Source organism: Microtus pennsylvanicus, chromosome 2 (assembly GCF_037038515.1).
Source record: "Microtus pennsylvanicus isolate mMicPen1 chromosome 2, mMicPen1.hap1, whole genome shotgun sequence".
NCBI classification, from domain to species: Eukaryota; Metazoa; Chordata; class Mammalia; order Rodentia; family Cricetidae; genus Microtus; species Microtus pennsylvanicus.
Genome location: NC_134580.1, coordinates 104,065,011 through 104,079,212, shown reverse-complemented (window position 1 = coordinate 104,079,212; position 14,202 = coordinate 104,065,011). Strand labels below are relative to the sequence as shown.

The 14,202-nt window shown below is 43.5% G+C and overlaps 1 protein-coding gene across 5 annotated transcripts in view; it reads right to left on the bottom strand.

The window, feature by feature from the left end:
- Nucleotides 1–14,202, bottom strand: part of Galk2 (galactokinase 2) — a 118,169-nt gene that overhangs the window by 40,384 nt on the left and 63,583 nt on the right. For all 5 annotated transcript variants that reach the window (XM_075962040.1, XM_075962041.1, XM_075962042.1 and 2 more), the window contains 2 exons: nucleotides 10,025–10,123; nucleotides 8,479–8,631 (listed from right to left, as the gene is read on the bottom strand). In XM_075962040.1, the coding sequence (XP_075818155.1) occupies nucleotides 8,479–8,631; nucleotides 10,025–10,123 (252 nt within the window). The remainder of the gene's footprint in view (nucleotides 1–8,478; nucleotides 8,632–10,024; nucleotides 10,124–14,202) is intronic.

Sequence of the window (14,202 nt, the reverse complement as noted above, 5' to 3'; positions counted from 1 at the left end):
TTCACCTTTCTTTTTCCCACAAGGTATGAGAGAAAATTCTTATAGTATTTGAAACAGCAGGGCTTTTCATTTTGTTTTGTTTTACTTTACAATATCTAATACAATACAAATGCCATATAAGTATAGTATTGAAGAATAATGACCCCCAAAAATGTGCATGTTCAGTTCAGAAGAAATCACACCTGTTCTTTGACCCATCTTTCAACCCTGCCTCTGCTACACCCTCCGGTCTCCAGTAGTCCCCTTCTCTCATATCCATGTGTTCTGCTGACCCTTTCCCCTCTTCCCTAAAGCCTCTCCTTTCCTGTCTCATGGGTCCCTCTCTAGTCCCCTGGCTTCTCCCTACACGTACTCCCACGTAAATGCACATACTTAACATTTAGAAGCTATTATTTGTACAAGAAAGCGAACATGCAGTGTGTGTCTTTGTGAGACTGGATTCTATCCATTTCCTTGGAAATTTCATGACTTCAATTTTCTTTATGGATAAATAAATTCATTGTGCATATGTACCAACACAGTTTCATTACCCATCCATCTGCTGAAGGACATCTAAGCCAGTTCCATTTCTTTGCCATTGTGAGTAGAGCAGCAGTAAAGACGGATGTGCAGGTGCTCCAGGGTGGCCGCACCAGTTTACACCCACCCACCAGGAGTGAAGAAGGTTTCCTCTTTCCCCACACTGTTGCAAGCACCTGTCATTTCTTAATGATAGCCAGTCTGACTGGGGTGGGGTAAGCAAAGTAGTTTTTATTTGAATTTTTCTGAGGGCTAAAGATGTTGAACATTTAAAAAGACATTTGTTGGCTATTCATACTTTACTTGAGAACTGTCTGTTCAGTTCACTGACCCACTTACTTATTGGCAAGGGTTTTTCTTTCTCTTTTTTTCTTTTTTTTCCTTTTAGTTCTTTATTTTTGATGTTTCTCTACTTTCTGAAGTATGGCTAGCTAAACTTTCTCCCATCCTGCAGGCTTTCTGTTCACTGTTTTTTTTTTTCTTTCGCTGTGTTTCTTTTGCTGTGAAGAAGCATTTTAATTTCCATAATCCCATTTGTCAATTTGGAGAAACAAATTCCTGTGTTATTTGGGATTCCATCTCAAAATCTCCTGCCTACATCCTACGTTCAGAAGCATTTCCCTTACCAATCCCAGCATACTGGTTTTAAATTAGGGTTTTTATTCAAGCTTGAACTGATCTTTGTGCAAGGTGCGACTCTTCCACAAATGGATGTCCGGTGTTGCTGGCACTGCTTATTGACTAGCTGGTTTATCCCCAGTTCATGTTTCTTATATCCTGGTCAGAAGTTAAGTGGGCTGGGGCTAGAGAGATGGCTCAGGGTTAAGAGCACATGGTTTTCCTGCAAAGACATGAGTGAAGTTCCCACCCACATCAAACAGCTCACAACCACCTGTAGCACCTGATGTGGAATCCAGTGCCCTCTTCTGGTCTCGATAAGCACCTGCATTCACATCCACACAGTCCCATACACAGGCGCGCGCGCACACACACACACACACACACACATCTTTCTAAATATTTATTATTATTTTTTAATTATGTGGCCGTAGACATTGGATCCCCTGGAGCTGGATGATTAAGATGCTTAAAAATGCTGTGTTGAACGACAGCACAGCAGGGGAGGCGGTGCATTATTGTGGAAGCATCTTCTAAAGACCTCGCCCTACCACAGCCAACACTGAGTGTTGAGTGTTGTCCAAGAAATTCATCTCCTACAACTGAAACCAAGTGTGATTCCAGAATTCTATCATTTCATATGAAATGCATGTCATCCCCTTTCCAATGAAACTGAAAAATGGAGACAGGAATCAGCCGTCTTCTTGAATGAAAACTGATATGAAACATGAATTATAGGAGACATGAAAGACAAGGGAGCTGTCCTGCAGGACAGCCATATCCCTGAATGTTATCAACCTTGTTTGCCACATGACATGCGTTTGTGTAAGAGAAAAAAACCAGGATGTTCATTTTCCCTAGGGAGAGGCATCTGGATTCTATGCAACAGATAACTAGGGTTAAAGATTTAATTTGTTATTTCTCAGAAATTTGAAAAGCTAGAGTGAGGGCAAATGATATCTCAATTCTCCTGCATTTTTGAAAACAAACCAATTTTTAATTTTAAATGGATGTTATATTATCTTGTTATAGTTCCCCTTTAAAAATGGACTGTGGGTTTCAAGGTTCAGAGTTGGGTAGGATTGATGATTACTTTCTCCCGCAGTAGCGAGCTACAACTGGCCTAGTCTTCATGTCCACTGTTGCAATAGTGGAATCAATATCGTGGGAGTAATCAGTCACTTTTGACTAGATTTAAGGCTCACTCTATAAGATGAAACACATACTTGAAATAATTACTGGGCTCAAGAACCTGAGGCTAAGCAGTCATAGGTCCTAGGAGAGATCTATTACTATTGTCTGCTGAATAGATATAGTATTAAGCCAATTCCTAATTATTTATTATTATGTTTACAAATTACTGCATCTCTCAACACACACCAGAAAATGCTTCTTTCAAGCTAAAAATATAAAATGGAAAAAAGAAAGCATATTCAACAAATGGTGCTGGCATAACTGGATATCAGTATGTAGGAGAATGCAAATAGATCCATATCTATTGCCATGCACAAAACTCAAGTCCAGATGGATTAAAGACCTCAACATAAAACCAACCACACTGAACCTCACAGAAGAGAAAATGGGAAGTACACTTGAATGTGTTGGCACAGTAAACCACTTCCTAAATATAACCCAAATAGCACAGACACTGAGAGAAACAATTAATAAATGGGGCCTCCTGAAACTGAGAAGCTTCTGTAAAGCAAAGGACATGATCAACAAGACAAAATGTCAGTCGACAGATTGGGAAAAGATCTTCACCAACCCCACATCAAACAGAGGACTGATCTCCAAAATATACAAAGAACTCAAAAAACTGGTCATCAAAAGAACAAATAATCCAATTTTAAAAAATGGGGTACAGACCTAAACAGAGAACTTTTAACAGACAAATCTCAAATGATTGAAAGATATCTTAGCCATCAGAGAAATGCAAATCAAAACAACTCTGAGATTCCATCTTAACACCCGTCAGAATGGCCAAGAACAAAAACACTGATGGCAGCTTATGCTGGAAAGGATGTTGGGTAAGGAGAACACTCATCCATTGCTGGTGGGATGTACAGCCACTTTAGAAATTAGTATGGCGATTTCTCAGAAAATTAGGAAACAATCTACTTCAAGACACAGCAATACCACTGTTGCGTATATACCCAAAGGATGTTCAATTATACCACAAGAACATGCGCTCAACCATGTTCATAGCAGCATTATTTGTAATATTCAGAGCCTGGAAACAACCTAGATGCCCCTCAACTGAAGAATGGATAAAGATAACATGGTACATTTATACAATGGAGTACTATACAGCAGTAAAAAATAATGACATCTTGAAATTTGCAGGCAAATGGATGGATCTAAAAAAAAATATTGAGTGAGGTAATCCAGACCCAGAAAGACAAATATAATATGCATTTATTCATTAGTGGCTTCTAGAAATAAAGCAAAGAAAAACCAGCCTACAGTCCACAATCCTAAACAACCTAGACAACCAAGAGACCTTAAGAGAGACATACATGGATTTATATAGGAAGGAGAAAAAGACAAAATCTCCTGAATAAATTGGGAGAGAGCAGAAGCGGAAGGGGGAGGAAGGGAAGGGAATGTAGAAATATGTATAGCTCATTAAAAAAAAAGATGTGGAGTTTAAAAAAAGAAAAGAGAATACTTCTTTTTGTAGTAGAAGCAATAGAGACCCAGGATTAGTCAAATTGCAGAGAATAAGAGACTAACAATTCTCAGCATAAATGGGACATCATATCCTATTCCTTCCTCCCAATACTCACGGAGAAAGAAGGGTGGAAAGATTCTAAGAGCCAGAAGCAGTGCGAGGCTAAAGGAAACTGTTTCCCATACACAACAGGGTGATTGAGCACATGAACTCGCAGCAGTTGTGACAGCAAACAAAACCTGTGCAAGCTCCAGTCAGACGAAATCTCAGCATGAAGCGGGGAGGTGGACATGACGTCCCAGCCCTAGCCAAGAGCTATGGGCAACTGATAGCTGACAGGAAATGAAGAGTCAGTTTCCTTTAAGTCAGATTTAAGGGCATGGATCCTGGAAGTTCAACCACGCTCCCCAGTGCATGGCCACACATCCAAGAATAATTGGACTTGTTCGTTTAGTTGGTGGGTTTTGGATGTGAAGTTCTTTTGTTGTTGTTTCATTTGGTTCACTTTGGTTTGTCTTTTGAGGCAGGGGCTTACAATGTCACAATGGCTGGCCTGGAACTTACTATGTAGACCAGGCTGTCGCTCTGCTTCCCTAATGCTAGGATTAAAGGTATATACCTCCACACCCATCATGAACTCCATGGCTTATTTTAAAAATAAAAAAGGTGGGTGGCCGGAGAGATGGCTCAGAGTTTAAGAGCACAGGCTTTTCTTCCAAAGGCTCTAAGTTCAATTGCCAGCAACCACATGGTGGCTCACAACCATCGCTAATGAGATCTGGTGCCCTCTTCTGGCCTGCAGGCATACATGCAGGCAGAACACAATTTTTTTTTTTTTATTTTTGGGTTTTTTTGGGGGGGATGTTTGTTTTTTGTTTGTTTTTGTTTTCTGAGACAGGGTTTCTCTATGTTTCTTTGAAGCCTGTTCTGGAACTAGCTCTTGTAGACTAGGCTGGCCTCAAACTCACAGAGATCCACCTGGCCTCATACTCACAGAGATCCGCCTGCCTATGCATCCCAAGTGCTGGGATTAAAGGTGTGTGCCACAACCACCTGGCAATAAAGAAACCTTTTAAAATTTTTTAAAATCAGAATTAAAAACGGAAAGGGGGAGCACAAATATGGCTGGTTAAGGGATAGGGTATACCTGAAAAGAGTAGGGGAGCGTGGTTACTATCAAAATACATGGCATGAAAGCCTCAAAGTTAATTGAAAGAAAGGAACTGTGCCAGCCTTTAACTGAATAAAGTCTAATTTATAAGCAAATTTGGTTTTTAAAATGTGTTTTATCTATATCATCTTGGAGCAATGTGTATCAAATTGTCAAATTCAGTTGTCAATTTCAATGACAAAGTACGTTTAAACACATATGGAGCTATACAGTTCAATTCCAATCATATTTCAACTGGGTGTGATGGCACATGCTTGTAATCCCAACACTCAAGAGATGAAGGATAAAGGATGGTAAATTTGAGGCCATTCTAGACCAGTTCTAAGCCAGCCTAGGATATATAGCAAGTTCTTCAGAAAACATCCTCAAAAATAGGAGGTTCTGAATTTGATTAAAAGCTTTAGCTACCAAAGACATGCCCCCTTTTCTAGTCAGCTCTCTGAAGACCTTACCCAAAGGGTCCGGAACTTTCAATAAAGCTTCCAAGACACAGCTCCTTGGACCCTTCCGGTGTCTCTGGAAGACTGAAGTCACAGCATGAACCCATCACATGCATCTCACGTGTTTCAGGTCACTGTGGCTCTGGCAGAGGGGCTTGAATTCCGTGCTAAAACCCTGAGAATAGCGTTGTATATGTTTGGAGTCTCCTTGGGAAGACAACACTTACTCATCAACCTCACGATAAAAAAAACAAATGAGTAATCCCTCAAGGATAACGCTGAAGTCCTCCACCTCCCAAAGAGGAAATGTGTCCCGGCGGAAAGTGGTCACTGAACAAGCACTACTTCTGCCACATGTGTGTGCCGATAAGATGCTATGACGCTTAGTATTAAAACATTTCCCTACGTAACTTTAACAATTATGTCAATGAGGAGATTCCAAATTTAAAGATCTAAATATTTATTTTAAAAAAGTTCAACCCCCAAATTTTTCAGGAAGAAAAAAAAAACTTTCCTAAATCGTTGTAGCTGTACTCACCCAAGTTTATAGCCTTAGAAAGTGGGGTCAAACAGAAGGTTGGGATGTGAGTGGAGGGTGCATGAATCTATGCTACAGTGCTAAGCCATTAGGACTTAACAACAGTGTAGTTCTCTACTACACACGTTTAGTAGACTAACAGCAGCAGTGCGTGCTTACCGATCTAGAGACCTTCAACTGGTCAAGGTGCAGAGAATAAGAGCCTTCCGAGCACTCGGCCCTACATGGGTCGTCTGTATCACACCCCTCCTCCCAAGGCTAAGGGATTACTTCAGAAAAGAGGGCAGAAAGCCTTAAGAGCCACAGGCAATGGCTGACTGCAAGTCAGCAGTGTTTTCTGAAAACAGGCATTTGTGTAACATGTCTGTTCATTCATTCAGTTTTTCCTCAGAAATGAACTACCTCCATCTTGTTAACTTCTCCATACTTAATTGGTTGGCATGAGCCCAGGACGAAATCTCTCGAAGGAAGGGATGACTCTGGCCCAATTATTTCTCTCCACTTGACGATATTTTACAAGTGTAGGGATCCCTCTACATACCTAACAAATGTAAGTGCTACACTGTAAAGGGATCTCTACTTAGCTTAGAAATAAGAAGTCAAGTAAGGCTTCTTTGAGGGTTACTTAGAAATGTTTCAAAGGGGTCTAAGAAAAAAACTATTCTGGAAATGTGGGAAGTCCCCAGAAATGAGAGTGGTAACTATGCAGTAGTGATTGCAAGGGATGCTGGGAGATGCTGAGGTAAGATACGCCAGCCTTGGGCCTCACTGTGATAGAAGTGTGAGAGGAGGGCAATTAATACGTGATTGGAAAATGGGGCTGTTTCCCACTAGAGAATTTTCACTAACACGGCTCAGGAATCCCACACTGCCAGTCTTGGAATGTTGTAGCCTAGCACCATAGAACTTCAGCCGGGAGGCTTGCGGCCTAAACCTTGGGCCAGGACTGAACCATGAGCAGCCAGTGCTTCCCTTATTTGCATGGCAGAAATTGCATGGGCAGCAGGTGAGGTACCCGGCCAACCTGGACTGCCCTCCTTCACACGGCACGAATGACAGGTCAGGACAGTGCACACAAAGAAACACACCCTAACTGAACAAGTTCCTAAATGGAGGAAGCGCAGCCCCACCCTCACCCCAGCCAAGAGTCCTATGCTGGAGTGGTACTGTAGCACTGCCTCAACCACTTCCTTCTTGCATTATATCCCAAAGCTATTTCTCCTGGGAGGATTAAGAGTGAATTCCTCCACTGCCTGACAGTTCCTTCCTGACTACTGGCAGCTCAACTCAGTTTGGTACAGGAAGATTTTTCCACTCTCTGCTAAAGCAATGGGAAACTCTGAGGAAGTGGTAAACAGGGGGATGCTTGGTCAGGCTTAAATTTCTAAACTATCATCCCATTAAATACAGAATGAGGGGGAGGAAGACAAAGGGAGATTTAAGGAACAGGGCAGAAGAGAATGCCAAACTGACTGCCAGAAGAATGAAAGGCTTCCAGGGGTACGGGGGAGACTGAGCTCAGTGTGGACATGCTGACTTGAGAGGTCTAGAATCCTTTCAAATAGAGATTCTGACCAAGAATACACTTAGGGAACTGAAGTGAGACGGCCTGCACAGAAGATGCTCACAGGAACTCATCAACACAGAGGCGGGGCTTGCAGAGTGAATGGGACAAGATCAATAGAAGAAGAGTGGAAGGAGGTGCAGAGGAACCCTGACCCAGAGTCCAAACTCTGCCGTCCAGCCTGGTTCTTGCAAGTTCCTGGTCTCCATTCTGGGTACCTGTTATGGGTCACGTCTTTGTCATGCTTTAGCGTATCTCATTGCTTACCACCTGATTACATGCTACCTGCTTCCTATTTGCATCTGAATTTTAACTCTACTCTCTCTGCTCTGATGTCCTGAACCCCTTGCTACGCCTGCTGCACACTGTCCAATGGTGACTTAATAAACACTTCCTTAATAAATTTAGGGCTTGACTGCCAAAGTTTCTACACATGCAACAGAGACCAGTCTTGCCTCCCTCCTGGTAGGTATTTCCCCAGCAGACGTATGAAGAAATCTTCCTCTGAGCTCACGGGTTATCATCACATCTGTATTTTGAGCTATTGACAATGTCCTAATGCAAAAATGAAGTGTCCTATGGGATGAGGGGAGGAGCAAGGCCTCCAAGATCCCTGTTGGGAAAATAAGATCAGCTGTTGCCATTTCCCCAGCTGTCTTTCTCCACCTCTGGAACAAACACACGAATTTGATCTTAAAGAAATGTCTGCTTCTATCCCAGCTTGTGCTTCACAAACAGCCACTGTCCTCTGTTCCCCACAGTCACCCCAGAAGACGCAGCTGTGAACTTAGTTCAGGTTCTAAAGAACGAGTCGAGAGCAGAAGATTTCTCTGTTGGTTTACCTGTTTGGAATCCGATTGCTCTGGACCCAAAGTGTGGGGGAAACTACACGCCAACAGAGGATAAGCAGGAGAGGACAGGCACACGGCAAGGTTTGCTGGTTTGCCACATTCATACCTTTGCAGCCAGCCGACACTCCATCACCCTGAGGTTGAAATGGGAAGTGGCCGCTTTGTTCATTTCCACGCAGCTGTTGGCAATCACAAAGACTGCCCCACTGGGGAGTTTCACATCAGTTGCTCTCAGAGGACTAAACTCTATTAACTTGGCCTGTTGGAAGAAAAGTGACAGAGGAGACAATAATTGATTAGGATTCAGAAGAGCATTCAAGCTTTTATGCATTTATTTTATCTTAAGAAAGTCTTCTACAGCATCATTTACTGATAGCCAGGCACTGCGCTAGGTGCTGGAGACACAACAGTGAACAGGGCAGGGGCTGCCGCTGCCCCCCAGGAGTGCACAGTTGCTTCAGAAGCCATGAGATTACGTTTCCACGTGAGTCACAGCGGTAGCACTGTGAAGCTCAGGGTCTCACCCTCTCTTAATGGAGGGACTGCTCAGACAACTTAGTGTAGTCTCTGAAAAGGGAAATGTAGACTGAGTCCTAGAGAACACTTGAAGACGTCAGAAAGAAGGAAGAGTTTCTGTCCTGTGGGGCAGAAACAGACACACCGGCGGGAATGGATATCAGCTCTAGGCGCTGATATCTGGCCGAAGGTCACAGCTGGAGAGTGAGAGGCTAAGCTGGAGGCAGAAAGTGGGGGTCAGGTGGTAATTGTGCTTTGCAAGTCCAGAGAAAGAGGGCTCTCTTCAGACCCTGCACCAACCTTACACCAACAGCAGAACTCCCGCTACCACATCTGCTTGCCAGTTCACAGCCAAAACACCTCAAGTATAATTTTAGTGTTAAAAAAGACTTTTCTCCTACCTCATGTCTTTGACTTAGAAGAATCAACAAAAACATATTCTTAGTAGAAGGATCCAGGTGTTCTTGGAAAACAGCCAAACTTGAAGGAATCTCATGCAAAACTAAGGCAGATCTTAAAAAGATGCCTGCTTCTATTTCGGTAATGGGCAGTTCACAGGCAAAAACCCAAACCTCTGCCTTGCCTGAAGGAGCTGATAGCCAGGAGGAAGTGGTATTTAACCGAAGAATTTATTCCTGGCCCACCATCAACATTCTTCCTCCCACCGCCAAAGCCCCAAAAATGTTGACAGAGAAAAATGACACCGAAGAGTAATTTACAAAAAGAGGGGCTGTGCATATATGTGGTAAGAGAACTAACATTTGGGTTTAAAGCCAACGTGAGATTATGAAACACCACAAGATGAAGTGATTTCATGCAAGGTCAGGAAAGGAGGTCCCAAGGAGAGAATTGAGAAATCTCATCTTAGTAATGAGATATGGGGAGAGGGGGGAATCTAGACACATGAGAAAAATAAGTTTCAAGGGTGATTCCAGATGCTTAAGGTAGAGGAACTCAATATGAAATAGGGTGCGTTCACTACCATCAGCCCTGACTCACGAAACAGCTGAGTAGTGTTCTCCAGTAGAGCCTGAAAGACCAGGCTTCCCATAACCATGCATGCTGCGGGCTGCAGGCCTTCCCTGCCAGAGATATTTTCCCAAGTCGAAATTTCCAAATGGCTCAATGCTACTTACAGTTCCTTCTTCTGCAAGAAATGATATGGACTGGTCCATGCCTCCTCCTTCAGTGCCTATGTAACGCTCACTCTTGGCACAGATTTCTGCAAGTTCCACCTGGAAAACCAAACAGTCATTTGTACTGTGATACACTTGTAGCCTAGTTTTCATGCCAGATATGTCAAATAGGTTTGAATTCCAGTTCCAACTCTGCTCAGTTACATAGCAACTGTGTAGAGCAATGTGTTCTGCACAGCAGCTCTAGGAAAACTTAGCAAGATCCAGCAACAGCTCCACAATGGGTCTAGAATGAGAACAGAACATGCGTGCTGGTGTTCAGATCCCTAAAAGACTCTGCAGAGCAAGCAGCTCTCCTCATCTTTCTGTTGACACCACTTCTCTCCTCTGGCACTAATTCCTTTGCCTTTGTCTGGAGACACAGTGACTATTCCAGTGTCTCCAAAGCCAAAGCAGGTCCAAGGTTTTCAAGCCAGAAGTAATGCTACCTCTTGACATGTCCATTAAGTGCAAGAATAGAACCTCTCACTCTAGGTACAATCATGATGAAGAAAGCTGGATGAAAGGGCATAGTTCTGACCCATACTAAAAATATTAAAGGACCACTAGTTGCTTCTTATTGATTAATATGCTAAATTCAGAATCTTCATCTTGCATCCAAAGTCTTCTAAAGTTGCAACCCAACTGAACGTCAAACTGTATTGTCTATCATTGTTTTTAAGTAGAGGTGCCTTCTTGACCATCTCACGTATTTATACAACCCGGTGCCACTTCCTGCCTACTATACAAATCCTATGGCCACTCAGTATCCAGGTCATTGACTGCATATATGAGCAAGCTGGCCACTCAGATTTTCTGTCATCATGGAGGCTTCCTGAAATACCATTCCCATTCTAGTGTCCTATTTCTCCCAGACCCTGAAACTCTGATAGGGTCATCTAGTTACCCACATGGCTATTTCTGAGGTTGAATTTGGGGCTTTATTTCTCACGCACTCTATTAGACGGTCAGAAGAATCACGGCAAACACTGGTATACAACAGTCTTCTCTTGCCCGCTTGCCTGCCTGCATCTTCTCCATGTGGTGTACAGTTCTTCAGTGACTTAGCTCTCTGCTCCCCCTCTACCTGTTCTCCCAGTGTCCCCCACAAACCCTCAGTCCAGAAATGAGGAACAAACCCTGGTCTTCCTGACTGTCTGGCATTCACCTCTCCTCAGGACTCTTCCATCTCTGTTTCAACAACTCAGCACCCCCAAATTTATACAAGCCACAGAATTCCTCTCTGTTCTCCCTACTTCTAGTTGATTTTGAGCAATGCTTTACGTGGATTTTCTTGTCTCTCTCCGGCAGACTGTGGGGGTCCCTGCAGTACCCATTCCACTGCCCACTTAAGCAGGCCATCCTGGACAGGGTACTTATCACTGGTCCTTAACTCTATCGTGTTTCCACTTCCTCTCTTTTCCTTAAAAAATTTAGTCTGTGAGAGAGAAGCTGTGGTGTTTCCCCGGTGTCATGGCCTTTCATGCTGCCAGGTGTGGGCTGACTCCATAAACTGCTGCTGCTTCCCTTCCTGAGAAGAGCTGCCCAGATGCCGTCGACAGCTTCTGCAAGTGTCATTCACGCCTCTCCTTGGTCATGCGGTTTCAATAACGCTAGCTTTGCCTTGTGACATGAGGCAAACATGGGACTTTGGCATCAAAGGCGGTGCACATGACCTGATGGCACAACAGCCAGGGGCCTGTCCATAATAGACACATTAAAAATAAATTAGTGACCAAAAGGGCAAAACACTTGTACTTAAAATGCAAAGAAACGACGTGCCCAGACAAAGCACTGCACACGGCAATCTGTGAGCAAGCAAGAGTCTGGCTGCCAACCTAGCTGTGACCTTGGGGTAAAGCCACCTTTCCCAGTGCAGCAATACCCACCATCACTGAGTGAAAGCTGTGTGCAGACTGTGAGTGAGGAATCAACCACACACCTTCACCAACCCCGTAGTACAGAGGAGGACGGCGAAAGTCAGTGACTCATGCTAGACTAGGAGAAGCCGGAATCTGAGGTTCATCCATCTGACCCTGAAGTCCAAGTTCACTTCACACTTGAGTGGTTCCCCCCAAATAAGGCTAATGTAACCATTGTTCCGCCTGCTGTCAGGGGATGTGAAAAGACAAATGGGCGTCACCAAAATGTTAATATTCTCTGTTTTATGAGGAAAAACATTAGAGCAGTGAGAAGTATTAATTACTTGTTTATAAAGCTCTTAAAGTGGGTTGCCAAGATGGTCCCCAATAAAGGCACTTGTCACCAAGACTGATGACTTGAGTTTGATCCCTGGGACCTACAGGGTAGGAGAGAACAGACTCCTACAAGTTTTCTTCTCTCTCTTGCTCTCTCTCTCTCTCTCTCTCTCACACACACACACACACACACACATACACACTCACACACACACTAAATAAACATTTAAAGCTCTTAAAGTACACCATTGTATACTTTAGTAGTTATAAGATGTTGCTGTGTGTGTGTAAACAGAATTCAGAGTGGCACCGTGTCATGGAGCACCTACCCACAAGGAGCACCTATCCACAAGGAGCACCTACCCACAGGGAGCACCTACCCACAGGGAAAGGGTCATCACAAACCTTGCCACCACTGTGTCTGACAAATTCAAAGCAAGCAGACAACGCCCAACAGTTTCCAGTGTGAGAAACAAAGAAAATGAGAAAAAGTGAAGAAAATGAAGGGAACGAATTGAAAGATAAAGGTTGATCTCATTGACAGAAACTTGGGGTACATGGAGAAAAAAAAATACAGCGGGAAGAATCCAATAGCAGAAGCTTCCTAACCATGGCTAAGCCAGAATTCTCCTTCCAACCAGCTGTGTGACCTTAGGTGAGATGTTTCACTGTTTCCAGGTTTTACTTCTCATCTGCTATTAACAGCAACAATAGTGTTAGTAACAGAAGATTTGCTGAGCACTTACTGTGCGCTAAATACTGCTCCAGTGACTTTACCTCAATTACTCACTTCTCAGAGTCCCGTAAAACAGATGCCTCTCCACTTTGCAGACGAGGAGACTGGGTCATTTGTTGGGTAATATTAAACTGGAAGTTATTAAAGCTAAAACTCAAATTCATTTATCTAGCTCCAGCATCCATATTCCTGATTACCAGGCTATATCACCTCCCATTTATACTGAAGAGAAAAATAATGTCTTCCAAGCCACAGGATTACTGTGATGACCCTAAGACTTGACTTAAAACAACACAAGACCACAGTGCTCTAATGCAGCATACCAGGGTTGACAAGTGTGGATTATTATTTTTTTTTGCAAATGAAGAATCATTTGATTTACACAAGAAGATAGCTAAAGATGAAATCAAATACAGGATGCCTTCAAGATGTTAATGGAAATAGAGAATTTTAAAGAATCTGGAAGTCTCCACAACAATAAAGAATAATGAACCATCAGGAGACCAACAAAATGGGGCCCCACTTGAGCTATCTCTGTCCAACTGCAGAGCAGGGAGTCCCCCCACGCAGTAAACAAAGCCTGCCTGCATGGGAAATTCAGCAGCGGACCCACCCACTTGCTGGCTTCCTCAGTAGTCCTAGCTGTGAGGTCCCAGTGCTAAACAGGGGGCAGGGGGTGGAGGATGGATGGGTGGGAAGGCGAGTCCTAGATGAGTAAAAGATATAAAGAACCTAGAAGCAAAGGCTAACAGAAACCCAAATCTGACTTAAGGAAAATATGCGCATAAGTCAGAGAGCAAACAAAATTAGTCAAGCCCACAGCCCAAGCCAGAGACTATAACCCGAGCTCAAGGAGTCATCCAGGAGGGCCACTGGGAACCAGGTCCTAACTCAGGGTCATGTGGGATCCGCCCAAGCACTTTCCGTCTATAAGATTCTGGAAACAGAGTCACCACACATCTGCCAAGAATTTAATCAACCAGAGCTACTCACACAGGTACTATATTGGTGCTTCCAACTTCTGAAATTGTGTATGACTTCAGTAGACTTCACAGAATCAAGAAGCGCAAAAGCATGTTAACAGGCATGTTTGGGGAACATTCTGGAGTCAACCCAGGGGAAAGTGAGTGAACTTGGGGGCCAGTGCTGTGCAGGAAAGGGCAAGCTCACGTCGAGGCATCTGAATGCTCCTGACTCCTCTACGC